Source organism: Pituophis catenifer, unplaced genomic scaffold (assembly GCF_029215685.1).
Source record: "Pituophis catenifer annectens isolate HBS135680 unplaced genomic scaffold, rPitCat1.0.hap2 SCAF_13, whole genome shotgun sequence".
Classification (NCBI taxonomy): Eukaryota; Metazoa; Chordata; class Lepidosauria; order Squamata; family Colubridae; genus Pituophis; species Pituophis catenifer.
The window spans coordinates 5,773,408-5,796,046 of NW_027256893.1; the positions used below are offsets into that span (position 1 = coordinate 5,773,408).

General features: G+C 43.8%; 1 protein-coding gene across 1 annotated transcript in view; it reads left to right on the top strand.

The window, feature by feature from the left end:
• Positions 1-20,690, top strand: part of NECAB2 (N-terminal EF-hand calcium binding protein 2) — a 208,632-nt gene extending 187,942 nt beyond the window's left edge. The window contains exons 10-13 of the mRNA XM_070953191.1: positions 4,616-4,728; positions 15,850-15,927; positions 16,676-16,767; positions 20,662-20,690. Coding sequence (XP_070809292.1) covers positions 4,616-4,728; positions 15,850-15,927; positions 16,676-16,767; positions 20,662-20,690 — 312 coding nt within the window. The remainder of the gene's footprint in view (positions 1-4,615; positions 4,729-15,849; positions 15,928-16,675; positions 16,768-20,661) is intronic.
• Positions 20,691-22,639: the final 1,949 nt, after the last annotated feature.

Here is a 22,639-nt window from a genome sequence, read left to right on the forward strand (position 1 = left end):
AGCTTATTGCCCCCACAAACCGGGTCCTCATTTTACCTACCTCGGAAGGATGGAAGGCTGAGTCAACCTTGAGCCTGGTGAGATTCGAACTTGCAGTAATTGCAGGCAGCTGGTGCTAGTTAACAGCACTTTAGTCTGCTGCGCCACCAAGGCTCTTAGTGAGGTTGGCCTCATTCTGGAACTATTCTGGTCTACAAAAAAAAAAAAAGACTATTCAAGAATCTAACCAATCAGCGTCAATCAGCCTACTGATGGTGTCCAATCAGCAAGCTCATCACATGTACTATATATTCATCACATAGATCAGTGTTTCTCAACCTTGGTAGCTTGAAGATGGATGGACTTCAACTCCCAGAATCCCCCAGCCAGCGCTGCTGGCTGGGGGATTCTGGGAGTTGAAGTCCATCCATCTTCAAGCTTCCAAGGTTGAGAAACACTGACATAGATGTGTTGGAACCTGCTAGAAAGAATGAAACTTCTAGTTGATGAGCAGGGCAAATTTAGAACACAGAATGTCTATGGAGATGCTCAGTCCTTCAGGTCATGGTTGTCCCAGAGGTGCTTTTTCAAGAGGCAACTGGACTTTCTGTCAGAACTTCCACCTTCGCCTTGTTTAATGCCAGTCTGCTATGAACTTCGGGGGGAGAAGATGAGAGGGGGAAGGATTCAGAGGGTCTACTCTACAAAATGGTCCTTTCAACAGTTCCAAGAAGGCTCCACACCCATTTGCACTACTCAGGAGATCCTGAAGACACAGATACACTTCCAGTTGGCCTCAACGACTCTCTAAAAAGGATGCAAATGGCCAGCCGTCTGCAAGGAGTATAAATCCTTCCATTCCCCACTGTCCAGTCAGAGTTGAAGAAGCTTCTTGGATGAGAAGCGAAACGTCTTCAGAGAAAAACCAGAAAAGTCCAGTTGCCTCCTGAAAAAGCACCTTTGGGACAACCATGACCTGGAGGACTGAGCATCTCCATAGACATTCCTCAAAGCAGCTTTCTGCATTGTAGGGATATAGTTGTAGTGGGGTCTGGAATACCTCATATATTTTTTTTCAAGCAAGTGCTAAGGAACATCATTTGAGGTTGGGATCAAAGCAGTTCTTACCACTCAATCCCTTAACAATTCAATTCTCTGGATTATTACTCTGCTCCATCCTTTCTCCAACATGTTGCTTTCAGGGATGCTTTGGTAGTCAATACTGGCTGGGGAGCATGGGAGTAGGTGTCCACTGCATCTGAAAGATGCCAGCTTAAATATAACTCTGATTACCGTATTTTTCGGAGTATAAGACGCTCCGGACTATAAGACGCCCCTACCTTTTTTGGTGAGGAAAACAAGAAAAATAAATCTGCCTCCCAGTAATTTTGCCTCGTTACAGCAAACAGCTTTACTTTCATTTTTGTTTTCAGCACAGCTTGATTAGCACGAGAAAAAAATAATCTGCTCCCAGCAATTTACCTCCTTGCAGCAAGCAGCAGAGGCCCAGGCAAAACAGCTGAGAGCAAAACAGCTGAGAGTTGGGAGGCCGATCCAATCAACTTGTGCTAATTAGGCTGTGCTGAAGCTGAAAGGAGCTGTTGCTGCTTGCTTCAAGGAGGTAAACTGCTGGGAGGCAGAGGCCAAAGAGTGCGGGCCAGTGGGCGGGCGGGGCTACATTAGGTGTATAAGGTGCACCTAAATTTTCACCCCCTTTTAGGGGGAAAAAAGGTGCATCTTGTACTCCGAAAAATATAGTATGTAGAATATGACTATATAGGCCCCCCAGCTCTCTCTCTACATATGGTAATTTGATAGTTCATGTGAATACATGAATAAGTGATGCATTTTTAAAACTGTTTATTTCTATTGGTGACCAACTTGGAGATAAGGACAAGGTTAACTGTGGGGAAATTGCTTTTCTAAACAAATGTAGTTGCTTATGATTAAAACACAACTGAAATAAGAAAACTGCGCCTTGAAATAACATGCCTTGACTTGGCCAGATTGCTTTTGTTCCCTCCAACTGCTCCTCAACTCAATCACCACTGTACAGATAGTCCTTAATGTACAACAGTTCATTTCAGGGATGGGTTCTAAATTTTTTTACTACCGGTTCTGTGGGCGTGGCTTATTTTGTGGGAGTGGCTTGATGGTCGTGACAATTATTTAGGATTTAGCAGAGGTACTGGTCTACCAGGCTTTTAACTGCTTGCAGAGCTGTACAGGTCTACCCATTTGTTTTTGGAGCCACCAGTCTACTCATTTATTTTTGGAGGCACCGGTCTACCACCACACTGCCTTTTAACCCTGATCAGCTGTAGGGTGGCCCTTTGAAGCCCCGCGGCAAGAGTTTAAACAGTTTTTTTTTAAATTTGATTTATATGCCGCCCTTCTCCGGAGACTCAGGGCGGCTTACAATGCGCTAAGCAATAGCCTTCATCCTCTTGTATATTTATACAAAGTCAGCTTATTGCCCCCACAAACTGGGTCCTCATTTTACCTACCTTAGAAAGGATGGAAAGCTGAGTCAACCTTGAGCCTGGCGAGATTCGAACCTGCAGTAATTGCAGGCAGCTTGTCTTAATAACAGGGTGATTTAGACCACTGTACTACCAAGGCTCATTTTTCCCTCTAGCCATCAGCTGGGACTCAGGAGGCAGCAATAGATTGGGGGGTGGGGCCAAATAAAAGGTAAGAATAATGCAGGTGGGGTGGTGGGACGGGGGGGAGAACCGGTTCGGTGATGTCATATCGTCACCACCACCGGCTCGGCGGAACCAGGCTGAACCGGGAGGAACCCACCATTGGTTCATTTAGCAACCATTCGAATTTAGAACAGCACTGAAAATTTGTGAACTTATCACCATTTTTCACACTTAACAACCATTGCAGCATCCTCATGGTTACGTCATCAAAATTCAGACACTTGGCCACTATTTATGATGGTTGCAATGTTTGGGCTCACGCGATCCCCTTTTGCAGCGTTCTGACAAGCAAAGTCAATGGGGAAACCAAATTCACTTAACAATTGTGTTACTAACTTAACCGCTGCAGTGATTCGCTTAACAACAGTGGCAAGAAAGATCGTAAAATGGGACAAAGTCCACTGAACAAATGTTTCCCTTAGCCACGGAAATGCTGGGCTCAATTGTGGTCGTAAGTCGAGGACTACCTACAGTAGTGGCCAAAATTGTGGAAACCTTTTGGGAAAAGTGTATTTTCTAAAACTAGCTAATAACACCACCTTTTTTTGGGAAGTAGTACCATAAAATTATATGTCAATGGAAAGATAATTGAATCAAGAATGTAATGCAATAACTTCTCTGAAGGATTTGCTAGTAGAATAGCAGTTATAGTATAAAGAGGAAAAGTGAAACACGTAGAAAAAACGTACAAAAATTATCACCAAGTCAGTTAATCCTTAGTTGGGTAACCTTTAGCATGAATGACGGCCTTACAATGTCTTCCCATGGAGTGAACCAAGTCTTTTAATTCTGCAGCTGTTATAATGTGAAGCCAAGATTGAATGATTGCTTCTATTAACTGGGTTTTATTGCTGGGTCGCTTCTGACTAAGAAGTTTCTTTAGTCGGCTCCATAGATTTTCAATTGGATGAAGGTCTGGGCTATTCCCAGGCCATTCCAGCAGTGGAATAGGATTATCTTGAAACTCCAAAAAAAAAAAAGTGGTGTTATTAGCCAAATAACTCAAAAATACACTTTTCTCAAAAGGTTTCCTCAATTTTGGCCACTACTGTATATTGGGATTTCAAAAAAGAAGAAAAATCCACCTGATCTTTTTTATTCCAAAATATAATAGAAGGATCGTACCTCTCTAAAAGAAAAGGATATTTTTTGAAAAAAAGTCTCATTGTGTCCTTCCCGTCCCTCATTACTCTTTGTCTAGCTGTGCATCATTTTTATTCATGATTGCTTTGACTGTGACTTACATAATCAACCCAATTTTGGAGGTACGCTAGATCCCACGCCATAAATTTACCACACAGGCTGGATTCACATCACGTGAGTCTCCACACTAATTTGAAAAATCAATTTAATTCAGTGAGCCATGGTTAATCCTCCTCCTTTTCAACCGTCCTCACATCTATTTTATCCCTCATGGCTTGCTGAAATTGGAAGCTCTTTGGTATTCTGCCGAGATTCATATCATATATTTGCCACCAGAAATTGTGGGTGCTCCATCACTGGAGATTTTTAAGAAGAGTCTAGAACAGGGGTCAGCAACTATAATTTTCGAAGGCCTTAGGAAAACATTGTTGTCTAAGAAGGATACAAACTGACCCATTTCTGGGTTCACACAATACATTGAACCATAAACTAACCAAACAAGTTGAGTTCACACAACATGCTACACAACTGACCCAAGTTATAGCAATGTTAGCTTGCTGTGCAAATGCAACCGAAGTTTTCGTGTCATTTTGGTGTCCTCATCACCCAAGTCACTCAAGAAGTGCCATCATACTTCTCCAAAATTTGGAGAATGTTAGAAAAAAAAAAAAAGAACTTTCTGGACAGAAGAGGAAAAGGTCTAAGCAATGGTGCAATTGGTTTCCACAGAATTTTAATTGTTTTCCTCTTGGTTTCTGTGATCTCTTCTCTATGTGTTGTTTCAGTATCTTCTCTTGGTACGAAGTGAAATGACTGTTTCCCAGAAGCACCTGGGAGAATTCTGTGCCTCCCTGAAGCAGTACTTGAAGAACGTGGCTGGAGAACAGGACTGCTTCCAGTAAGTAGGACTTGGACCTCTACAGGAACTGGGGACATGACATGTTCTGGAGAGCCTAGTCTTGCTTAATATCTTGCAATGGCTTGATTAACCACACACACACATACACAAAAAAGATTGGTCCTCTTAGCTTTTTTTTTTTTTTTAAATTTGATTTATATGCCGCCCTTCTCCGGAGACTCAGGGCGGCTTACAAGGCGTTAAGCAGTAGCCTTCATACTTTTGTATATTTATACAAAGTCAACTTATTGCCCCCACAAACTGGGTCCTCAATTTACCTACCTTAGAAAGGATGGAAGGCTGAGTCAACCTTGAGCCTGGCGAGATTCGAACTTACAGTAATTGCAGACAGCTGGTGTTAATCACAATGCTTTTTAGTCTGCTGAGCCACCAGGCTTTAAACAAGATGTAAATAGAATAACTTGCCTTCAGAAGTTGTGGGTGCTCCATCTTTTAAGGCTTTCAGATACAGATTAACAGAGTTGGAAGGGACCTTGTAGGTCGTCTTGTCCAGGGGTCTCCAACCTTGGCAACTTTAAGACTTGTGGACTTCAACTCCCAGAATTCCTCAGCCAGCTGTTGCCAAGGTTGGAGACCTGTGATCTGGTCCAGCCCCCAGCCCAAGCAGACCCTACACCATTTCTGAAAGATGCCAAACCACTTTCTTCTTGAAAGCTTCCAGTGATGAAGCTCCCACAACTTCCAAAGACAAGCTGTTCCATTGGTTGATGGTTCTCACTGTCAGAAGATTTCTCCTTGTTTCTAGGTTGAATCTCTCCTTGTTCAGTTTCCATCCATTATTCCTTGTCTGGCCTTCAAAGGTGCCTTGGAAAATGGCTTGACTCCCTCCTCTCTGTGTCAGCCCCTCAAATATTGGAAGACTGCTATCGTGTCTGCCCTGGTCCTTCTCTTCACTAGACCAGCCATGCCCAGTTCCTGCAACCGTTCATCCTATGTTTTAGCCTCCAGTCCCCTCATCATCTTGGTTGCTCTTCTCTGCACTCTTTCTAGAGTCTCAACATCTTTTTTATAGTGTGGTGACCAAAACTGGATGCAGTACTTTCAAAAAGAGCCTTGGTAGTACAGTGGTCTAAGGCACCCTGTTATTAAGACCAGCTGCCTGCAATTACTGCAGGTTTGAATCTCACCAGGCTCAAGGTTGACTCAGCCTTCCATCCTTTCTAAGGTAGGTAAATTGAGGACCCAGTTGTGGGGGCAATAAGCTGACTTTGTATAAATATACAAAAGGATGAAGGCTATTGCTTAGCGCATTGTAAGCCGCCCTGAGTCTCCGGAGAAGGGCGGCATATAAATCAAATTTAAAAAAAAGAAAAAGAGGCTGGACAATCATTTATCTGAAATGGTATAGGGCCTCCTGCTTGAGCTGGGGGTTGGATGAGAAGACCTCCAAGGTCCTTCCAACTCTACTATTTATTCTATGTTTTATGTCTTGCTAGAAAGGAGTTCAGGCATTACCATTGTTTCCAAAATGTGTGAGCCATTGTACAGTGAATGGACCCAGAAATGAGCGATCATATGGTAACCTAGCATGTTTGTGACTACAGCCATTATAGTGATTTATTTAATTATCAATTACTAGCAGTTGTATTAACCTCTGAGTCAAACCTCTGGTTTGTCGTCAATGCGACTGCTTGAGGGCTCCTGGATTGGAGCTGAAAGGCAAAAGGGATGCAATATGCTCCCTCCCACATGTTGGGGTAAACCAGGTGCTTCGATAGAAAAACATGTAATCTCTCCCCTGGCTCAAATTGATGAAGGGCGGAGAACTTGTGGCTAAAAGGTTAATACAATTGCCTAACATCCAGGCAGCCCAAGTTCGAATCCAAGTAAGGGTATGGCTAGCTGATGAGAGCTAAATAGCTTGAAATAGATCTATACTAGTCTACTTATTTCTTTATCAGCGAAATATACATTTGGTGTAAAATGGTTTGTCGTCAATGCGACTGCTTGAGGGTTCCTGGATTGGAGCTGTACCGGCCACTGATGGGCCACAACAAAAGGGATGCAGTATGCTTCCTCCCACATGTTGGGGTAGACCAGGTGCTTATATATATGGGATAACATGCAGCCCCTTCTTTCTTGCATAAGAGTTAAAATACCTGCAAGGAACTGTGTCACTAAATCTCTGTGCTCTAAATCATTAAAATAGTTGGGTCAAATTTGTTTTAATCCATTCATTAGAGAAAGGACACCAAAAGGCTGAACACTTCCAAAGCTGGAAGATCAATTAAGCCTCTAACCTATTTTCAAAGGGGGGGACCAATGTAGCTTTATAGAAGCCTGGCAGTGACTTTTATTGATATTTTTTTCCTTTTCCAGTAACAAAAAGAATTCTCGTGCATTTCTTATTCTGACTGATCATCAAATGTCGCTGCAACCTTTGAATCTAAAATGCCCACATCAGCTCTGGTGATACAGCCATCTGAGCTCAGGGACGTGCAAAGAAGCTGCCAAAAAGAAAAAAAAAACTCTTAACAAACCTCAGAAAGGAACTTCTTTTTATACTGTAAAAAAAACTCACAGTATCAAAGTTTGGGTATATGGTTCCTTGCCTTGGGAGGCAAACTCCTGAGCACAAGTCATTTTCTGAGAGAGGGTAGATAGGTTGTACAATGCGATAAGCTAGCCTCAAATGGGGTTGAGCTTAGTTAGTCACCAGAATACAAAAAACAATTCTGAAGCCCGAGAAAAAGTGCAGAGAAGATAATCGGAGGTCTGGAGGCTAAACTGTATGATGAACATTTGAAAGAACTACCATGTTTCCCCGAAAATAAGACATCTCCTGATAATAAGCCCAATTGGGCTTATTATTTTGAGCACATGCGCTAAAATAACCCCGCTCCCAAAAATAAGCCCTCCCCAAAAATAAGCCCTCCCCAAAAATATTTAACCGCATGCACAGCCAGTCCCTGCCATTTCCTCTGGTTAGGGTTAGGGAGACAGAGCTGGAAATCAGGTAAGATGGCAAGAGGAGCCCCGTCTTGCTCCACGTGCCCCAAAATAATAAGACCTCCCCGAAAATAAGGCCAAGTGCTTATTTTGGGGTTCAAAAAAACATAAAACAGGGTCTTACTTTCGGGGAAACATGGTAGGTATGTCCAATCTAATGAAGAGAAGAACCAGGAGGGACATGACAGCAGTCTTCCAATATTTGAAGGTCTGTCACAGAGAGGAGGGAATAGGTAAGCCTACTCTCCAAAGCACCTGAGGGTAGGACAAGAAGCAATGGGTGGAAACTAATGAAGGAAAGAAGCAACCTGGAACTAAGGAGAAACTTCCTGACATGGAGAACAATTAACCGGTGGAACAGAAGTTGCCTTCAGAAGTTGTGGGTGCTCCATCACTGGAGGTTTTCAAGAAGGAATTGGACAGCCATTTGTCTTGAATGGTATAGGGCCGTGATGGCAATCCGATGGCACGCGTGCCACAGGTGGCACACGTAGCTATATCAGTGGGCACGCGAGCTCAGCTCTGGCACGCATGTGCACGCTGGCCAGCTGATTTTTGGGCCTTCTGGGCCCACCAGAAGTAGGGTAACAGGTTGTTTTCTGCTCCGGAGGGCCTTGGGGAAGCCAGTTTTTCTCTCTCACCTGGCTCCAGAGTCTTTCTAGGAGTCTGGGGAGGACAAAAACGGCCTTCCCCACCCCCCGAGGCCAGAAACAGCCTGTTTGCCAACTTCCGGTGGGATCGGAAGGCCTGTTTTTTGCTGTCCCCAGTCTCCAGAGCCTCTCTAGGAGTCTGGGGAGGGCATAAATGGCCTTCTCCCCCCACTCCGGAGGTCCTCTGGAAGCTGAAAATGGCCCGTTTGCCAACTTCTGGCCATTTCTGGCCTCCGGAGGGCCTCCGGGGGGTGGGGGAGGCTGTTTTAGCCTTCTCCAGACTCCTAGAGAGGCTCTGGAGCCAGGTGAAAGATAAAAATGGGCCTACCAGGCCATTGCGTGCCAGGAGCGGGGGGGGGGGGTCGCTCACGTGGGGGCGGAGCACATAGAATTATGGGTGTGGGCATGCACACACGTGACACCCCCGCGCCCCCCTCCTGGCACGCGATGGCAAAAAGGTTGGACTATTAGATCTCCAAGGTCCTTTCCAACACTCTTATTCTGTGTTTATTCTATATTTTGGCCCCACCAACTCAGAGAAGCACAGAGAAGATGCTGGGACTTCATGCCCATCACGGACCAAGCCCAATATTGCCCAAGCAGAGATAACGATAACTGAAGAAGACAGGAAGCCTCCTTTCCTTCTACCAGTCTATTCCCACTGTTCTCTTGCGTTGCTTCTTCTCCTTCCGTTCCCTAATAAAAATGGCTGCTAAGGAAGATAAAATAAAAATAAGCCAGGGAGGGAAGGAGGCACCACCAGAGTTTTTGAAAGGATGCTGGGAGGGGGTGGGGAGTGCTGTCCAGATTGTCCTTTAATACAAAGCAATCTCATTTGCACTTTGCAAACCAATTCGCAAACAGAAATGGGTTCCTTGTGGGGTTTTGGCACTTCTTTGCACCTTTCACATAATCAAAGGGGGAATATTGCATACCAAAAAAGAATTAAAAGAGGGAGGGGGGAGAGGGAGGGAGGGAGGGAGAGATCCATTCCTTTGGAAAAAGACAAGAGGAAAGGAAAGGAGTGGGAGAAACAAGGATTACCAAAACAAGAAAGTTTCTTCTATATGTTAATAATATTGGTTGGATTAAAAAATGCCAGATCCAGGCTAAACATCCCCTTCTCCCTTCCCATGTCCCTTCCCTCACTCTCCCCCTTTCATCTCTGTCCCACTGCCTCTCCCCATCTCCTTCACTCTCACAGTTCCTTCCCTATCTCCCTATCCCTCTTCCTCTCTTCCTCCCTCTTTCCCCTCTTCTCTCCCTCCCTCTCCCCTCTCCCTTCCTATCTCCCTCCCCCTCCCTTTCTCTCTGTCTCTTCCCCCTTTCCTCCCCCTTCCCTCTCCCCTACTTTCTTTTTCCTCTCACCATCTCCATCTCCCCTGCCCTTCCCCTCACTTCTTCCCATCTCTTTTCCTCCCCCACTCCCTCCCCCACATGATCTCTCTCTCCCTCCTGTCCTCTCTCCTCTCTGACCCCCTCCCCTTTCCTTCTCCCTTTGCTTTCCCTCCCTCCCACTCCTTTCACTCTCATGATCTATCCCTCCATCCCTCCCTATCCAGGTCTCCCTCTTTCCTCCTTCCTTCTCCCTCCCCTTTCCTTTCTATCCCCTCTTCTCCCCTTTTGTTCTTAATTGATCCTCTAATTTTTTTTAATTGTTTTTATTGAACATATTTCATCATTTTATATCATATTTGCAATCTTTACAGCGCTCCAGCCTCAATAATACTCATACATACATAGCAATGACATTCCTTATTCTTCCTTTAACTATATCCATTGTCTTTGAGTTTTAGTGTACCTCTTAAAATTACTTTTATATTCAATCTTTACTTCTATTCTCTGTTTGTACCATGTGTCCCAGACCAAATAGTATTCCTTTCCTCCTTTCTTTTAATTCCAATGTTAGCCTATCCATCTCAGCACAACAGTTTTTTCCCGAACGCCATCACTCTGCTAAACAAATAATTCTCTCAACACTGTCAAACTATTTCCTAAGTCTGCACTATTATTAATCTTCTCATCACTCATCTCCTCCCACTTATGACTGTATGAATGTAACCTTGTTGCTGGTATCTTTAAGATGTATATTGACTGTTTCCCTATGACTATCATTAAGTGTTGTACCTTATGATTCTTGACGAATGTATCTTTTCTTTTATGTACGCCGAAAGTGTATGCACCAAAGACAAATTCCTTGTGTGTCCAATCGCACTTGGCCAATAAAAGAATTCTATTCTATTCTATTCTATTCTATTCTATTCTATTCTATTCTATTCTATTCTACTCTACTCTACTCTACTCTACTCTACTCTACTCTACTCTACTCTACTCTACTCTAGCCTAGCCTAGCCTAGCCTAGCCTAGCCTAGCCTACTCTACTCTACTCTACTCTACTCTACTCTACTCTACTCTACTCTACTCTACTCTACTCTACTCTACTCTACTCTATTCTATTCTATTAAAATCTAACACCTTTTTTATCATCATTTCATCGGAGGGCGTGCTGCCCTGTTTCCAGTTTTGCGCATGTGTTCCTCTAATTTTCACTCCCCTTTTTTCTTCCCCTTCCCCCTCCCCCTCCCCATTCCCCTCCCTGTCCCTTTTCCCCTCTCTGTCCCCGCTCTTCCTCTTCATCTCTCTTTCTACGTCCCTGACACACCCTCTTATCCTGATCCTCACCCTCACCCTGATCCCAACCCAACTTACTCTCACCTCCACTTACCCCACTGATCGCTGGTTACCAAAAAAAGGGAAGGTTCCCCAGAGTCCAGGAGCCCCTCTGAAGACCAGCCTGCCCCTTAGGAGGCATCTTCACTCTGATAACTGATAACTGGCAGCAACTGGCAGTTTAGCCTCCAGGTGTGAAGTCATAAAGCCACCAGGATCCCCAAGGAGATGACCCGCCTCCCTTTATCCTCCTATCAGAGGTCACCTTTTCTACCTACACCAATGCCAGGCAAACATCTCTAGGAAGCTACAACACCCATCCCTCAAAGCTGCCTGTTTCTTGTTCCTTGCTCCAAGGGAAGACTTCTTTGGGGTAGACTGCTTCTTCCCATAGAAGCTCTGCTGGTCTAGTTTCCTGAGCAGGATGCATTGGGGCAGCTGTTGGTCAACTTCTCATAGGATTCCCTTTCTGTTGCTGTGCTGATTTTTTGTTTTGTCCCAACATCCCTTTGGATCAGGTCCCGATTTGGATTTAAGGTTTGGCACGTTTGAGGTCCTACTGTGGTCATGGAAAACATAGTTTGGCTGTCAGAAGAAATGGAAGGCAACCTCTGATCTTAAGACATTGGGGGAGGTTCCACCTTCTCTTTCTCTAGTATTTGGTGAGCAGGACAAAAAAGGAGGGTGTCTTCTAAGGAAGTCTAGTCTGATGAAAAGAAGGACTAGGGGTGACAGGATAGCAGTCTTCCAATATTTGAGGGGCTGCCATGAAGAAGAGGAGGTCCACCTACTCTCCAAAGCACCAGAAGGCAGGACAAGAAGCAAGTAATCAAGGAGAGATTTAACCTACAATTTCCTGACAGAACAATTAATCGGTGGAACGAGTTGCCTCCAGATATTGTGGGAACTCCATCACTGGAGGTTTTTAAGAAGAGCTTAAAACAGGCCATTTGTCCTGAATGGTAAAGGATCTCCTGCTGGAGCATGGGGTTGGACTACAAGACCTCCAAGGTCCCTTTAAACCAGGGGTGAAATATTCCCTGTTCGGACCGGATCACCCAATCCGGTAGCGATGGAGGCAGGTGGTTCGGAGAACTGGTAGCAAAAATCCCTGCCCCATCCCCATGCCCAGCTGAGCCGCACAATCATCACAGGCTTTTTGTTAACTTCTTAACCTCTTTGGCCAAAAAATTGCTTTTAAAAGTAAAAAAAGAAGCCTCTGATGATCGCGCGACTCAGCTGGGATCGTCAAAGGCTTTTAAAAGAAAAAAAGCCTCTGCCGATCAGGCAACTCAGCTGGGATCGTCAGAGGCTTTTGAAAGCATTTATTTTACAACCTCTTTGCCGAAGAGGTTGTAGAAAAAATGGTTTTAAAAGTTAAAAAAAAAATTGGCCACGCCCACCCAGTCACATTACCCCACCACCACCAAGCCACGCCCACAGAACCGGTAGTAACAAATTTTAGATTTCACCACTGCTTTAAACCCTGTGATTCTATGTTCTGTGCTCTAGATCAAATAACACTCTAAGCCACACACACACAACAAAAAACCCACAAAACCCTTAAACCCCACCATCCTAAACAAAGTTAGGGAGATTGCCAGTTTAGCTTATTGTCCAAACGTTGTTAGAGTGATTCCCTAACCCAATAAAATGGCATGTGTGAACAAAACCATCAGTTGCTAGGACAAAACAACTGATCTGGTCAACATCATCTGGAGCTTGGCTCAGCATTGCAGGCTCCAAGCACACAGTAATAGATAATTTGGTCTCAATCTAATCAGGGTGTGTGTGTATCAGTGGTGGGTTGCCCCTGGTTCAGACCGGTTCTCAAGAACCGGTAGCAAAACTGGCGGGAGGCCCCGCCCACTGTTTTGTGGGAGGCCCCACCCACCGCGCTCTTCTACGCAAGCGCAGAAGCTTCTGCAGATGCGCAGAAGCATTTTGATGACATCGGGGTCGGTGGGCGGAGCCTCCTGCCGGTTTTACTACTGGCTCTACAGAACCGGTGTGAACCGGGGGCAACCTACCACTGCGAAGGATACTGCAAAATCCCCATTCCTACCCCACTCTGGGGCCACCCAGAGGTGGTATTTGCCGGTTCTCCAAACTACTCAAAATTTCAGCTACCGGTTCTCCAGAACCTGTTAGAACCTGCTGGATTTCACCTCTGACTTGTTTCCAATGTTCTGTTGGGCTGCAAAAAAATCAAAAGGACTCAGGAATAGAATATCCAAGCATGATCTGATTTATGAAGCTCGGTTTTCCTTCAGCAGCAAAGAGAAGCTTCATTTATCTTCTAAACCTCCATCAAATAATACAACTGACACAATAATACACAAGACAGTTGTGTAGCTCTCCACAATCCAATCCTCAAGTGCTGTTTTACTTGGGGGGGCGGAAATATTGTTTTAATTAAACATTCTTTCCTTCATCTTTTTTTTTTTTTAATAACCAAAACAGAGTGCCCATCTCCAATATCATGTTTGTTTCGAAGAAAACCTTTGGGCTCCATCAACATTATTAGAAAATACGTTTGCAGGACGGGGAGAAGCTAGAATGCAGCAGGAAACATCACCTTCATTCCCCTCCCCCGCCCCCTTTTTTTTTTTTTTTTACTTTTCTCAATGGAATTGTAAAGGTGCGATTGGATCACAACAACATTGAGTGAGAAAACCCACAAGGAGCTCTTAGAACTTCTAAATGCACCCAACACTCCAGAAAGTTTGGCGGATGCTGATAACCGACATCGCATTCTTGCTTAATGCTAATGCACAGAGACTTCAACTTATAACCAGTGGTGGGTTGCCCCCGGTTCGCACCGATTCTATAGAACCTGTAGTAAAACCAGCGGGAGGCTCCGACTCCGACATCATCAGAACGTTTATACGCCTGCACAGAAGCTTCTGCGTTTGCACAGAGCCCCGCTGCAAACCTTTAAGTAGAACCCACCCCTGCTTAAAAGCTGGGACCAGAATTTCAGTTGAATAGAAAATAGAGCTGGAAGGGATCTTGGAGGCAGGGGTGAAATCCAGCAGGTTCTAACAGGTTCTGGCGAACCGGTAGCGGAAATTTTGAGTAGTTCGGAGAACCGGCAAATACCATCTCTGGCTGGCCCCAGAGTGGGGAGGGAATAGGGATTTTACAGTATCCTTCCCGTGGAGTTGGGTGGGAATGGGGATTTTGCAATATCCTTCCCTTGCCACGCCCACCAAGACACGCCCACAGAACCGGTAGGGAAAAAATTTGAATTTCACCCCTGCTTGAAGGTCTCCTAGTCCAACCTCCTGAATAAGCAGGAGAACCTATATCATTTCTGACAAGTGGCTGTCCAGGCTCTTCTTAAAAACCTCTATTGATGAAGCACCCACAACTTCTGGTGGCAAGCTGTTCCACTGGTTAATTGTTCGCACTGTTAGGAAATTTCTTCTTAATTCCAGGTTGCTTCTCTCCTTGATTATTTTCCATCCATTGTTTCTTGACCTGCCTCCTGGTACTTTGGAAAATAAACTGACCCCCTCTTCTTTGTGGCAGCCTCTCCAATACTGGAATATTGCTATCGTGTCACGCCCCCTAGTCAGGGATGAAATGCTCCCGGTTCAGACCAGATCGCCCAATCTGGTAGCGATGGAGGCAGGTGGTTCGGAGAACTGGTAGCAAAAATCCCTGCCCCCCCCCAATGCCCAGCTGAGCTGTGTGATCATCAGAGGCTTTTTTTTTTTAACTTTTAAAAGCATTTTTTCTACAACCTCTTCAGCCGAAAAAAATGCTCTTAAAAGTAAAAAAAGCCTCTGATGATCGTGCGGCTCAGCTGGGATCATCAGAGGCTTTTAAAAGCATTTTTAAAGGCATTTTTTTCCTACAACCTCTTCGGCTGAAGAGGTTGCAGAAAAAAATGTTTTTAAAAGCCTCTGATGATCCCAGCTGAGTTGCCTGATCGTAAGAGGCTTTTAAAAGCATTTTTTTCTGCAACCTCTTAAAGTTGTAGAAAAAATGCTTTTAAAGGTAAAAAAAAAAAAAAAGTTGGCCACGCCCACCCAGTCACATTACCCACCACCACCAAGCAACCCTCTGAAGTTAAATCAATGATTCCTTTATTGGGAGCGCCAGCAGCCCCGGCAAAAAGTTTCTCTCTCACTGCAGGCTAACAAGTCTGTCTGGCCAGGAGATGAATAGTTGTCTGTAACACCTATTCTTTCCGCCCCCTGCCTTTTATCCCCAGAGCTAGGGTGGGGCTTCGCTAGCAGCTGTGGCTCTTCCTTCCCAAGGACCGGCCCATAGATTTCCACTGCTCTCCTCTCCTCTGTCTTCTGAGCATCTGCACATCAGGCAGTGGACCCAGCTGTTCCTCCTCTTCCTCATCAGCCATCCCCAGATCTGGGGGCTGTTGACTCTGATGGCTGATGGACAGCCCAGGCTCCGCCTCCATTTCTCTCTCTGCCAGCTCCATTCTCTCTTCCCCCTCGGAGCTCCCAGATTGCCCTGATGCCGACCCTGACTCCCACACCACCTCCCCCTCCTCTGATTCGGCTGCTGGAAGGGCCGACAGGCCACAACAGAATGGTTGCAAGTTGAGTCCCATCCGTAGTCTTGAACACCATAGAGGAAGCAGCTTCTTGGATGAGTTTACTTACCAAAGTTATCAGGGTAACTGCATTCACACAAGTTTGCTCAGCTTGCCGGGGGGAGAAAGTTTGCAGCTTATGCTGTTTTGCGCACCCAACCTGTTTCATTAATTTTGGGTTGATGAATCATCAATATCTTATTTTTTTACAGGAGACGATTTCTCTGCTTCTCATTATTGACTCCAGTGTGTCTCCTTTTGTTGCAGTGTAACTGCGGTCAAGCTTCCCGATGGGGTCACTTTCATTGTCTACGAATTCTGGGAGAATGAGGATGACTGGAAAAGGTACCATAACAGCTGCCTTGATCTATTTTCTGTTTTTCCAGTCTCAATGTCAACTTGCAAAGCATCCCTGGCCTACTCTCGAGCCTCCATAGGCCAGGGGGGGGGAATGGGAAACCGGCGAAATGGCACAGCAGCCAAAGACAGATGCACATTCCATGCTTATTTCTTTCAAGGCTGTATCCCAGGGTCATCTACAGCAGCCGAGGGGAGTGACCTCTACAACCCACAAAATTGCTCTGTTGGTGAATGTGATTAATGACACACCCTGGGGGGGTGGGGAGGAGGAAGCAGGGTCATATTGGAGTGTAAATTACATAGGGTCAGATCTAGCTTCACTTGGGAAGCTCCTAATAAATAACTGGATTTCTTTTGAAGCTTGGCTCAGGGGTGAAATCTACTTACCTTCCCAACCGGTTCGGAAGTGCACGTGTGCACGCTCATCACATGCGCACTTGGACCCTCTGCACATGTGCAAATCATTCTGCACATGCGCAGAAGGTAAAAAAACAGATAACTTCCTGGTTAAAACCAGGAAGTAACGACGACCGGGCGGGTGGGCAGAGCCTCACGCCGCCATCGCTACCGGTTCTCCAAACCGGGATCATTTCACCCCTGGCTTAGCTGGAGACTCATGATTTAATTAGGGCATCCGTTAGAACCCTGACAGCAAGCCAGCTTTTGCTCCACCAGTGTTCTGAGTTCAGAAACCAGCTGACATTCTTCTCTGTCCTTCTCCTTGCCTCCACAGGCACCTCCAGAGTCCCATCTGTAAAAGTTTCCAGCATGTCAAAGTGGATACACTGAATCAGCCAGAAGGAGTTTCCAGCGTGTCGGTGCCAGGTCTGAACCCTAAGATTGTGATTAACACTAAGATCTAGAGTGGCCTTGGGGTGGAGACAGGACTTAAATGTTTGGATGTTTTGATTAAAAAAATCAATGTTTCCTTGGAAACTAGCTTGAATCCTGACACATCCCTGGTTTTCTTGGCCAAAAGAATAGAAAGAGGTCTGGGATTGACTTCTTCCAGGGTTTCCCATTATAGAAACAATGCTGGCTTTTCCTGGTGGTCTCCCATCCTATTACTAACCATGGCTGACTCTGCTTAGCTTCTACGCTACCAAGAAAGCCTGGTTTTGCAGAAGCCACAGCATATAATGCCAACTCAACGTGGATGTGATTTGTTCACTGTACGAGATTGCATTTCATTTTTAAGGGCCAAATGGGCTGAGTCAGCTTCATGAGCTGAGTTCACACAACATGCCGAGATAGGTTGAAATGGAACCCGACAGTTCATGGCTGAAGATATTGTGGGAGACCCTGTCACTGTTTAGCAGGTTGGGTGAATGAGATTATCGTGGAAAGACGTGTCTTGAAAGACATCCCAAGGAATGTAACTGTGGGAATGGTATTTTGATCAGATGGATTGCGATGTTGTGTGAAGCCAGCCTTTGCTTGCAAAGTGGAAGGATCAAGAGAAGAGATATATTTAATTGAAATAAATGAAGGTCTCCTTCTTGCTCAGGGATAGAAAGAATGGCAGCAAAGACAGGCAGATGATAGATTAGATAGATAGATAGATAGATAGATAGATAGATAGATAGATAGATAGATAGATGATAGATAGATAGATAGATAGATAGATGATAGAATACATACGTACGTAGGTAGGTAGGTAGGTGGATGATAGGTAGGGATAGATAGATAGATAGATGATAGATGATAGATAGATAGATAGATAGATAGATAGATAGATAGATAGATAGATAGATAGATGATAGGGAGAGAGAGAGAGAAAGAGAGAGAGATGGTAGGTAGGTAGGTAGGTAGATGGATGGATAGGTAGAGAGAGAGTGATAAATAGATGATAGGTAGGTAGGTAGAGAGAGATATGGATGGATGGATGGATGGATGGATGATAGGTAGAGAGATAAATAGATATAGATGATAGATAGATAGATGATAGGTAGGTAGATAGATAGATGGATGATAGGTAGAGAGATAGATAGAACAGATAGATGATAGATAGATGGATGGATGATAGGTAGGTAGATAGATCAGATAGATGATAGGAAGAGAGAGAGATGGTAGGTAGGTAGGTAGGTAGACAGACAGACAGACAGACAGACAGACAGACAGACAGACAATAGATAGATAGATAGATAGATAGATAGATAGATAGATAGATAGATAGATGGATGGATGATAGGTAGGTAGGTAGGTAGGGATAGATAGATAGATAGATAGATAGATAGACAGATAGATAGATAGATAAATAGATAGATAGATATAGATGATAGGTAGGTAGGTAGATAGATCAGATAGATGACAGGAAGAGAGAGAGATGGTAGGTAGGTAGGTAGATAGATAGATAGACAGACAGACAGACAGACAGACAGATGATAGATAGATTAGATAGATAGATAGATAGATAGATAGATAGATAGATAGATAGAGATAGATAGATGGATGATAGGTAGGTAGGTAGGTAGGGATAGATAGATAGATAGATAGATAGATAGATAGATAGATAGATAGATAGATAGATAGATAGATCAGATCAATAGATGGATGATAGAAAGAGAGAGAGATGGTAGGTAGGTACGTAGGTAGGTAGGTAGATAGATCAGATAGATGATAGGAAGAGAGAGATGGTAGGTAGGTAGGTAGGTAGGTAGGCAGGCAGACAGCCAGACAGCCAGCCAGCCAGCCAGACAGATAGATGATAGATAGATAGATAGATAGATAGATAGATAGATAGATAGATAGATAGATAGATAGAGATAGAGAGCTGGTAGGTAGGTAGATAGATCAGATAGATAGATAATAGGTAGGTAGGTAGATAGATCAGATAGATAGATGGATGATAGGAAGGGAGAGAGAGAGATGATAGATAGATGATAGATAGATAGATAGATAGATAGATAGATAGATAGATAGATAGATGATAGATAGATAGATAGATAGATAGATAGATAGATAGATAGATAGATATGATAGGTAGGTAGGTAGGTAGGTAGATAGATATAGATGGTAGGTAGGTAGATAGATGGATGGATAGGTAGAGAGAGAGAGAGAGATGATAGGTAGATAGAGAGAGAGAGAGGACGGACGGATGGATGGATGGATGGATGGATGGATGGTAGGTAGGGAGTGAGATAAATAGATATAGATGATAGATGGATAGATGATAGGTAGGTAGGTAGATAGATGGATGATAGGTAGATAGATAGATAGATAGATAGATAGATAGATAGATAGATAGATAGATAGATAGGATAGATGATAGGTAGGTAGGTAGGTAGATAGATCAGATAGATGATAGATAGATAGATAGATAGATAGATAGATAGATAGATAGATAGATAGATAGATAGATGATAGATAGATAGATAGATAGATGATAGGTAGGTAGGTAGATAGATAGATCAGATAGATAGATGGATGATAGGAAGGGAGAGAGAGAGAGATGCTAGATAGATAGATAGATAGATAGATAGATAGATAGATAGATAGATAGATAGATAGATAGATAGATAATGATTAGGTAGGTAGGTAGGTAGGTAAGTAGATAGGTAGATAGATAGATAGATAGATAGGTAGATAGATGATAGATAGATAGATAGATAGATAGATAGATAGATAGATAGATCAGATCGATTGATAGATGGATGATAGAAAGAGAGAGAGATGGTAGGTAGGTAGATAGATATATAGATGGTAGGTAGGTAGGTAGATGGATGGATAGGTAGAGAGAGAGAGAGAGAGATAGATAGATAGATAGATAGATGATAGGTAGGTAGGTAGGTAGAGAGAGAGAGATGGATGGATGGATGGATGGATGGATGGATGATAGGTAGAGAGATAAATAGAGATAGATGATAGATAGATGGATAGATGATAGGTAGGTAGGTAGGTAGATAGATGGATGATAGGTAGATAGATAGATAGATAGATAGGCAGGCAGGCAGGCAGGCAGAAGATACACAGATAGACAGATAGATGAGAGAGAACGAGAGAGAGAGAGAGAGAGAACGAGAGAGAGAGAGAGAGAGAGACCATATTTTTCGGAGTATAAGATGCACCTTATAGGGGGTGAAAATTTGGGTGTGTCTTATACACCAAATGTAGCCCAGCCCACCCACTGGCCCCAACCCTTTGCCCTCTGCCTCCCAGCAGTTTACCTCTTTGCAGCAAGCAGCAAGAAGAAACAGCCTATTTCAGCTTCAGCACAGCCTAATTAGCACAAGTTGATTGTCAGTTGGATCAACCTCCCGACTCTCAGTTGTTTCAGGTTGCAGGCATTGCCATTGCCTATTGCTGCGCCGGCCTCTGCTGCTTGCTGCAAGGAGGTAAATTGTTGGGAGCAGATTTGTTGTTTCTGCTGCTAATCAAACTATGCTGAAAACGAAACTGAAAGTAAAGCAGACTGTTTGCTGTTTGCTGCAAGGAAGCTAAATTGCTGGGAGGCAGAGGCAGATTTCTTATTATTTTCCTCACCAAAAAACTACTCTGAAAAATATGGTAGAGATAGAGGTAGAGAGACGGCGAGACAGAGAGACATATAGAAATATATAGACATAGAGATATGGATATGGATATATATATATATATATATGTATATATATATATATGTATGTATGTATGTATGTATGTATGTATATAGACATATATGTACTACATATGTATATTTGACTCCCTAATCCTTTTTTCTGAGCGCTTCTCTTTTCATTGCAGCTGCCTGGTGCACCCTCAACCGAGACTGAACTGGAGAAGAGAGTGTCCCAAAGGGAAGTTCAGATGGGTTTCCTTCTCCTCGCCTGGCCGGTGCCAACGTCCTTTCCTCTCTTTGGCAGAGAAGCACACTCTTATCTTTTCTAATAACTTTGTTACCCGTGTCGTTTCTCCTCCTTCCCTTCCTCCCAATGCATTTCTGTCTAGAAATGAGATTTCTTTGCCCTTTGAAGTGGAGGAAGGAACAACAAGAAGTCTAACTCTCTTCCCACTAGGCCATGGCCAGCAAACCATTTTTTCCTCCCCTGAGCTACATACCCCAAGCCTGTAACAAATGTTGGTCTGGTCTGGTAGCCGCCAGAGATGAGGGCTTGATTGCAAGTCCCAAAGGTGTTTTTTTTTTTCAAGAGGCAACTGGACTTTTTGGTTTTTCTTTGAAGACTTTTCTAATGTAGGTAATGCGGGTCCAGCTAGATGATCACTGAGGGGCCCTCTTTATTCATAGTATTGTAGGAAAGAAAATGTGCCTGTTTGAGAGGAGCAACTAACTATATCCAGTTGAAAGGCAGAGAATTCCTTTGAAGTAGAAACATTCAGAAGAGGGGCCCCTCAGTTGTCAGAGATAGAGACATTTGGCGATATACAGTTTGAAGGTTAAAAGAGATCAAGGATGACCACATGAAATATCAACAAGAGATAATTTGAATCTATGCTTCAGTGATTTACAAGAAGAAATACGACTGTTTGGCAAAGATAATGTAAAACTTAGTAATTAGGAAATGTCAATTAAATATAACAAATGTATATGACCACATAGATCCTTTGTTTGAAACTGTATAAAACTGGAGTCTCATGATCATAACTTTGCTCAGATCTTGAGGTATCAATACCTATCTGAACCTTATTGCAGTAATAAACTGACTCTGTCTGCCCCGAAGGGATGTCTCTTAATTCCTTCCTTCCATAACAACATTTCACTTCTCATCCAAGAAGCTTCTTCAGCTCTGACTGAATGGTGGGGAATGGAAGAACTGTGTCTACAACACAATCCTTTCAGCAGTTCCAAGAAGGCTCCACACCCATTTGGACCACTCAGGTGACCCTGAGGACACAGACAAACCTCCCAAGTGGTCTCAATGGCTCTCTAAAAGGATGCAAATGACCAGCTCTGTCTGCAATGGAATCCTTCCATTCCCCACCCTCCAGTCAGAGCTGAAGAAGCTTCTTGGATGAGAAGCGAAACGTCTTCAAAAGAAAAAACCAGAAAGTCCAGTTGCCTTCTGAAAAAAGCACCTTCAGGACAACCGTGGCCTAGATGGCTGAGAATCCATATAGACTTTTAGCTTGATTGCAAGGTTTCATGTAGCACTGGTGAAAATTCCTTGATAAATATAGCTCTGGTGGCTCAGCAGACTAAAGCAGTTATTAACCTCCACTTACATCTGCTGCCTGCAATTACTGCAAGTTCAAATCTCACCAGGCTCAAGGTTGACTCAGCCTTCCATCCTTTCTCAGGTAGGTAAAATGAGGACCCAGATTGTGGGGGCAATAAGCTGACTTTGTATAAAATATACAAAAGTATGAAGGCTATTGCTTAACGCACTGTAAGCCGCCCTGAGTCTCCGGAGAAGGGCGGCATATAAATCAAATTAAAATTAAAAAAATAAATAAATAAATAAATTTAGCAGGTGTTTCCCCAAGAGCATTCAGTGTTTCACCAAGGAAAGTTTTTTTTTTCTTCCAAACTAGATGGTTTGTGATGGCCTGCCTTAACAACCTGGCCTGGTTCAGACCACAGTGAAGTAACATATCCAGTGATCTGCAGTAGGGGAAAGGCTCTCTCTTCCTTTTGTTGTTTTAGAGATCGTCAAACTTGGCAGCTTTCAGACTTGTGGACTTATGCTGGCTGGAGAATTCTGGGAGTTGAAGTCCACAAGTCTTAAAGCTGCCAAGTTTTATGAACTCAAAAGACGTTGATAAA